The sequence below is a fragment of the Triturus cristatus genome, chromosome 7 (assembly GCF_964204655.1).
Source record: "Triturus cristatus chromosome 7, aTriCri1.1, whole genome shotgun sequence".
Taxonomy (NCBI): Eukaryota; Metazoa; Chordata; class Amphibia; order Caudata; family Salamandridae; genus Triturus; species Triturus cristatus.
In genome coordinates this window covers 1211705269-1211712560 of record NC_140590.1, presented here as the reverse complement: position 1 = coordinate 1211712560, position 7292 = coordinate 1211705269, and the positions used below count along the sequence as shown (strand labels likewise).

Here is a 7292-nt window from a genome sequence, read left to right as displayed (position 1 = left end):
ACTTCTCAGAAACAAGCAGGTACTCTGGTACAGAGCATCTGCACTTCGATTTTTACATTTCTAGCACTGGGAGTTACTGAGTTAAAAGTACGAGTTTCTGAGAGCGCAATTTGTGATTCGCCAGGGACTTACTCATTTCTAAGGGGATCTTGGGGTCTCATATATTATGAATACACAGAAGCCCAGGGGTAAGAAAAACCAGACAACAAGAAAAACAAAATTGACCTAAATGTAATAAACCTGCATGAAGGAGACACTAGAACCTAGAATACTTACTAGGTTCTAGTGTCTCCTTCATGCAGGTTTATTACATTTTGTTTTCTTACCCCTGGGCTTCTGTGTATTCATATTGTTAGTAGCGGGACTTAGTCCGGGAAGGTATTGTGTTCCCTCAGACCCTATTACATACTCGTTTTTTTTTAAAGTCTCATATATTATCCCATAGCCCTACCCCCAGGAGTTACCGATGCCCGTGTGGGGGATAAAGGCCAGCTTTTAACTTTGAACCCACAAGAAGAAGTTACAGGTGTTTCTCTGATCAGCTGGACTCTCCGCGTAAATTACATCTCAACTTTTAATGGCATCATAAAGCATGAAATGCTATAGGGCGGTTGAGAGGACTAGCCTTTTATCCACGTCATGCAGGCTCATCCAAGAATGATACGAGGCCACAGAACCCGTTTTTCACACCAGTTGTTTAGAGGATAATTCCAGCAGCTGTGAATGGGTCCTTTCCTTTGAAGTGAAGTGATGACGTAGCGCATGTTATAAAATACCCACATGTTCAATGTTTGACTCTTGCACAAAGGGTCGGTTGGCGTTATTTTACCCTTTACTGCTTGTCTTCCAGCTCTAAATGTATAAAAGGCCAAAAGTCGCAGGACTGGCTCTCAATTTCCATGGTTTTAGGCTCTGAGAGCCTGGGACCGGTCTAAAAGGGCAGGGAAGGCTGCAAATTGTCTTCCGCTAGTGGCTAACCTCAAACTCTCCTCTAAATTAGGGGTGGGCGGAATTTGCGTAATTGCGGTACGCAAATCTCCGCGAAACGGTAAAAAATCTCCGCGAACATGCAGAAATTCCGCGAACACGCAGAATTGCTTGTTCGCGATGCTTTTTTCCTGTTCACAATTGCTGTTTGCGTGCTCGGGGAGAAATATCTCGCGAACACGCATTTTGAGAACGCGAACAAGCAAAAATTTTGCGAAATCGCGGAAAGCAGACTTTTGAGCAATTTCGCGTTCTCCGCGGAACGCGAAATTCCGCAAATTCCGCAAATTCCGCGAGCGGAACAGAATTTACCGCCCAGGCCTACTCTAAATACGGCGCTTGCCGTCAAGCATAAACGTTCTCTTTATGGATGGCACGTGATTTTACCAACTTTGTAATGCGAATTTCACGAAAAAAATATGTATTCTTCATTATAAAACCAAACCGCACAGGCTACAGATTGTTAGAAAAATCATCAGATCTCTTTATTGGTATCATACAAATTCAGGCATTTTCTCGGATGAAAGCTTGGTCGGTGCTACAACCTTCTGCGGACCAGCATCCACAGACCGCAGCCACACACTTGTGCTTGAACTCTATGCAGAGAGTGCCCTCTAGTGGTAGTGCTTGGCCAGAGCAGCGCAGGACACTGCCAGGAACTTCTCCCAGGCCGCGTGCACCTCAGGGGTGAAGGCGGCTCCCAGCTTGCGTGCCAAGACGATCACCAGGCAGTTTCCAAGGAGCTGAGGAGAGAAATAAAATGGTAGTTAGTCGGAGGGAAATCGGCAGAGAAAATGGAAGAATCAGCGCTGAGGTGGAAAGGCACCGTAGGCAGGGAGCTGCATGAGAGGAAAGGCAGGCGACCTTCAACATTAACGGAAAGTTTCCTATTTCATCCTTCCATTCCTTGCTCAGAGGCGTAAAAGCAGTCTCTCATTTCATACATCAGCGAGGAAGCAGTGATTTGGGGGGTGAGGCCAAGCTGTGTTGCTATCTATTCTTGCAAGCAGGGGCCCAGGGCTGTTAGAGGCTCAGTGGGCCCCTGTGATGGCTGCATTTACTCTCCCACGGGACACAGGGCGTCCTTGCCACACTACAGCAAGAGGCAACCAATGTTCACAAGAGACGGAACAGCACTCACTGCAGAGAGTAGCTACTCTTTCTAGGAGCTAGAACGAAACTACGGCTAATGGCAGGACAAACACCACAGCGACCCAGAGACGAACCCGACCGGTATGTATAGAAGGAGGCACAGTCACACAACATCCACCCGAGAGAACGGAAAGCCAGGCCTTTAAGATGAACGCACCGGGGGTAGAGGAAAGCAAGTAGCCGCCACACCACGAGAAAATAGTCAAAGCACAGAGGGGCATATTATCAAGACAGGCGATAAAATTATCGCCGCAATTGAAGCTCAGGTTAGACGTCCTTCACATCTAACATGGGCTTCAATTGGAATTCCATAGAGCATATTATCAAGCCCATTATCGCCGTTTTAGCGGCAGTTTTCTGCCGCTAAAGCGGTGATAATTTTATCATCTGTCTTAATAATATGCCCCACAGTCTCCAGGTGACGAGGTGACATGCTTTCATCTTGGTTCAAGGTTGTCAACTTTACAGGCTCAATACAAGCAATCTGAGTTTGGGCTAATCCAGGCGCACAACGCCCATAGGATTTAAAGGGCTTCAGCCCCACCCCTCCTCCGTCGTGTGTGACAGCTTTCCAGGCACACACACAGACAGCTTTTGAGCTGCTGTGGGCTGGCTGGTCTGGCGTCCGTCCTATTGCAGCCGCACCAGAATACTTCACAGGTCTTTAAAGAGCATTTACTTGTTAATGAGGCTTTGCTGTTTTTCACCCCTCCTTAGAACCCCTGCATCTCCACTCTGCCTATTGCTGGAAGAATTAGCCCCACCACGAAATTTTTATTACCCCCCCCCCCCCGAAATTTGGCTCTAGTTGTGCCTTTGGGTTAATCTGTGGGGTCAGGGGGGACACTTGATCCATTTTGGGTCTGTCTGTTTGTTGCTTCGGGCCACAGTTGTGGCTAGTATAACATTCCGGCTTAGAGAAGCCTTAATTTAGAATTTTTCAAGTCTAGTTTGAGCCAAAGGTTGTATACAAAACAGTTAAGATTTTAAGAGGACTACCTCTATCTCAGTCTCTCCCCCTCCTGCTCTCTCTCACACCCTCTCTCTTTCATAGTGGTGGTCTCACTCTCTCGGATGTCTCATGAGAGGGGTTCTCTCTCCCTGATGCCTCAGATTTTAGATTAGACACAGTTTTCTCCTCACCTGGAAGTTCTGAGGGTCCACGTGCAGTGTTTCCGCGTGCAGCTCGCTCAGTTTGGCCAAGGTGTGCTTGATGTGATCGAGGTGGTGGACGGCTCCTCCCAGGGCGGTGAGGACCTTCTTGCCGTGGGCGGCAACCTTGGCATTGCAAGCAATGGCTGCTGGGGTGGAAAGATCCCCGAAGGTGCTGAAGTACCTCTGGGTCCAGGGGAAGACGACCAGCACCCTAAGAGAGCGGAGACAGGAAGGGGTGGAATAGATGGATCATTTCTGCATACGTCTCTTATTCATGTTTGACTCTTGTGTTATCGCTCATTATCAAAAACACTGTTGAAAACACCTAGCGATCCTGAAGATAATCAAAGAATAAAAGGAGCATCAAGAAAAACATGACTAGAAATACTAGATCTACCCAAAAATACAAGAAAATCCACTTGACAGCAGATCTTCTAGAGCCACGTACTCTCGTCAGCAGACCTCACTCCCATCACCCATCTAAACCACTAAACACCTGCTTCTTCAAGCTTCTTCAAACTTGCTTTCAATACACAACCTACCACGCCAAGGTGTGAGACGCTATGTTTGGATGCAACAACCCACCCTTTAGTGTACGAGAGTTTCCATGAGAAGCTGCAGCACTCTACAATCATGGTGTACATGTGACCTCATGTTACGTCACAACAACCTACTCAATTAGCGTATGACAGGTTCCAAGACGAGCTACAGCATGCTACTGTCATGGTGTGCATGTTACCCCATGTTCAGCTACAACAACCGACCCTGACAGTATTCATGAGGTTCCGTGAGAAGCTGCGGCACGCCACTATCATGGTGTGCATGTTACCCCATGTTCTTCTACAGCAACCAACCCTGACAGTATTCATGAGGTTCCATGAGATGCTGCGGCACGCCACTATCATGGTGTGCATGGGACCCCATGTTCTTCTACAGCAACCAACCCTGACAGTATTCATGAGGTTCCATGAGATGCTGCGGCACGCCACTATCATGGTGTGCATGGGACCCCATGTTCTTCTACAGCAACCAACCCTGACAGTATTCATGAGGTTCCGTGAGAAGCTGCGGCACGCCACTATCATGGTGTGCATGGGACCCCATGTTCTTCTACAGCAACCAACCCTGACAGTATTGATGAGGTTCCGTGAGAAGCTGCGGCACGCCGCTATCATGGTGTGCATGGGACCCCATGTTCTTCTACAGCAACCAACCCTGACAGTATTCATGAGGTTCCGTGAGAAGCTACATGCCACTATCATGGTGTGCATGGGACCCCATGCTACGCTACAAAAACTAACCCCAAAAGCGTATCAGAGGTTCCAAGAGACGCTGCGGCACGCCACTATCATGGTGTGCATGGGACCCCATGCTCCGCTACAAAAACTAACCCCAAAAGCGTATCAGAGGTTCCAAGAGACGCTGCGGCACGCCACTATCATGGTGTGCATGGGACCCCATGCTCCGCTACAAAAACTAACCCCAAAAGCGGATCAGAGGTTCCAAGAGACGCTGCGGCATGCCACCATCATGGTGTGCATCTGACCCCATCTCTGGCTACAATGGCCAACCCTGATAGTACACACGAGGCTCTATGAGCAGCTGCAGCCCCCCACTATCTAAGGGTACCATGTGAAGCTAAAATACCCAACCCCAGCATGAGATAGTAAAGGCCCCAACTCCCATGGTGGACTGGAAAGTCTGCAATGCATGGACTCATGTGATTGCAGCCCACCAACACTAACAGCGCCCCATTCTCAGTGTGTATGTGAGAACCAATTGATCTGCACTCTGCTGCTTTCATGATGTGCTTGGCACTCCATCTAACATAACACCACTTTCCTTTTTATGATGTCCATGAGAATCATTCCGAGACTACAGCATCGTGTACCGCGTTGAACATATCCACCTACCAATGTTGTCTTTCTTTATGTACATGTAAGTCAGTCTGAGGGTACCGCGTATACCCCTTGGGACGTATGTAGGTATAGCACTGCACCCTCTTACTATAAATGAGGTTCCATTTGAGGATACAGGTTATATATGTGACTAATTCTGCGGCGTCAGAGGCAGACCCGAATTCTGTACATGAGAACAGCATCTGGTGCCAGCTATGGGACAGCATTTCACTCTTAAGACATGAGGAAGGCCAGCTCTCATTGTGAAAGAACCCGAAACCTTTGTGTTACAAGATCTTGCATGAGTCGATCTGCACCATCAGGGGTCCATGGGATGAACTCACAGACCGCAGCAGAGTCAAGAAAGTATGTTCTCATTTTATAAAACCTCCGTAAATTAGCATAAACCCCATCCTTAGGATCTACATTGAGATCCAATCAATTTTACAAAATCCGACCCTCACCACGACGAGGCGCTTTGTCGCACAACAACACATGAAGGATACTTTAGGAATGTGAAGCGAGTAAAAGAGTAGAAAGAGAAGAAACACATAAGCGGGGAATGGAGTGGGATATCATTTGGCTGTAAATACCTGGCCAGAGTTTCTTGCCCATCAGCCGCCGCGTCCACCTGTGCCCACACAGAGGTGATGGCGGCCTTCTCTTCTGCTGTCCACTGGACCATCTTTGCTGGCGGTGCTGGGAGGTTTGTTGAGTCAGAGTCTGCTGCTGGAAGATGCTGCTGCTGAAGACTGCTGAGACCCCAGAGATTTATATGGCCGGCGGCCAAGACCCACCCAGGGTGTCCCATTCTGCTGAGTCACGCTGGACCCTCTTATCTTTCATGCCAGCCTTCCCTACACCCACCACGCAAACTCGTATGACGTCTTCTATGATTTTGCTTCACGCCACAATTCTAACACACAATAACAATATTTGTATGTTATTTCTACAGATTCAAGTGTTGGCAAGGACACAGGTGTGTGTTTTTCGTCCAGCATCATTTTGTGGAAATATCCGACGTTTACCCTTTACAAGCCTTTATCACAGAGCTTCCCGGTTTACCTTCGCTTCGGTCATACAAAGTTAGTTTCGACTCAAATCAAATTCATCCAAGTTATAACTTGTATGCAGCATATTTCTCTGCGAGTTTTCCGTTTGTGCAGCTTTTCAGTGCATAATACCAAATATTTTCAGATTTTTTTCTGTGCAAGTTTACTTTTTGAGAATGTCTCGGAATTACTCATGAAAAGAACAATGTTTCCTGCAATGTGCAGCTTATGTGGAACTGCTCTGGTCGCTCCGCAGAGAGCATCACACACGTTGCAAAGCACATATTAGTACAGGGTCTGGATAGCATGTTCTCATGTTTAGCCGTTTATAGCCAAAGAGAGGGCAACACATGAATGAACATGGCTTATTCCCCACCCCAGAATGTATTTTGTTGCCCTTTAGGAATGGGAACAAGGAGAGCACATCTTAGTGCGTGCACTGTCTCTGTAGAGAATGCTAGGATGAGTGACATTCTAAGTATCCCTTATTGAAATCTCCTCTCTGGGTAATTCACTGTGTTTAAATCTATTGGGAATGCCTGAGTAGAATGCTTTCTGTCATTGTGAGTGTGACAGGAGACATTTGCACTGCTGGGTCACCCCCCAACAGACCTACCTTGATTCTGCATACGAGTTAGAGGGAGAAACCACAGAGGTCTCAATGTGAAAAATTCCTCACTATTTTCAGACTTACTTTGAGAGCCCATTTGGGCTGTTATTCGGACATTACGGGGTGTATAATCATGCACCTATAATTGTGGGGTAGGCTGTCAGGGTATAACCATGCAGCTCTCCGGTGGTGAATGTTGCGTGGTATAACCATGCAGCTCTCAGGTGGTGAATTCTGCAGGGGTACAGCCTTGCAGTTCTCAGGTGGCGAATGCTGGAGGGGATAACCATACTGTTCTCAGATGGTAAATGCTGCAGGGGTATAGCCATGCAGCGCTCACATGGTGAATTCTGGAGGGTTATAACCATGCAGCTCGCGGGTGATGAATGCTGCAGGGGTATAGCCATGCAGCTCTCATGTGGTGAATGCTGGAGGGGT

At 47.6% G+C, this 7292-nt stretch overlaps 1 protein-coding gene across 1 annotated transcript; it reads right to left on the bottom strand.

Moving 5' to 3' along the window:
- Positions 1-1447: 1447 nt before the first annotated feature.
- On the bottom strand, positions 1448-5948 carry LOC146811623 (hemoglobin subunit beta-3-like). The gene is made up of 3 exons (XM_085618600.1): positions 5786-5948; positions 3283-3505; positions 1448-1730 (listed from the first exon to the last, which is right to left on the bottom strand). The coding sequence occupies exons 1-3, from the start codon at positions 5875-5877 to the stop codon at positions 1602-1604; spliced, it is 444 nt and encodes a 147-aa protein (XP_085474726.1). The 5' UTR covers positions 5878-5948; the 3' UTR covers positions 1448-1601.
- Positions 5949-7292: the final 1344 nt, after the last annotated feature.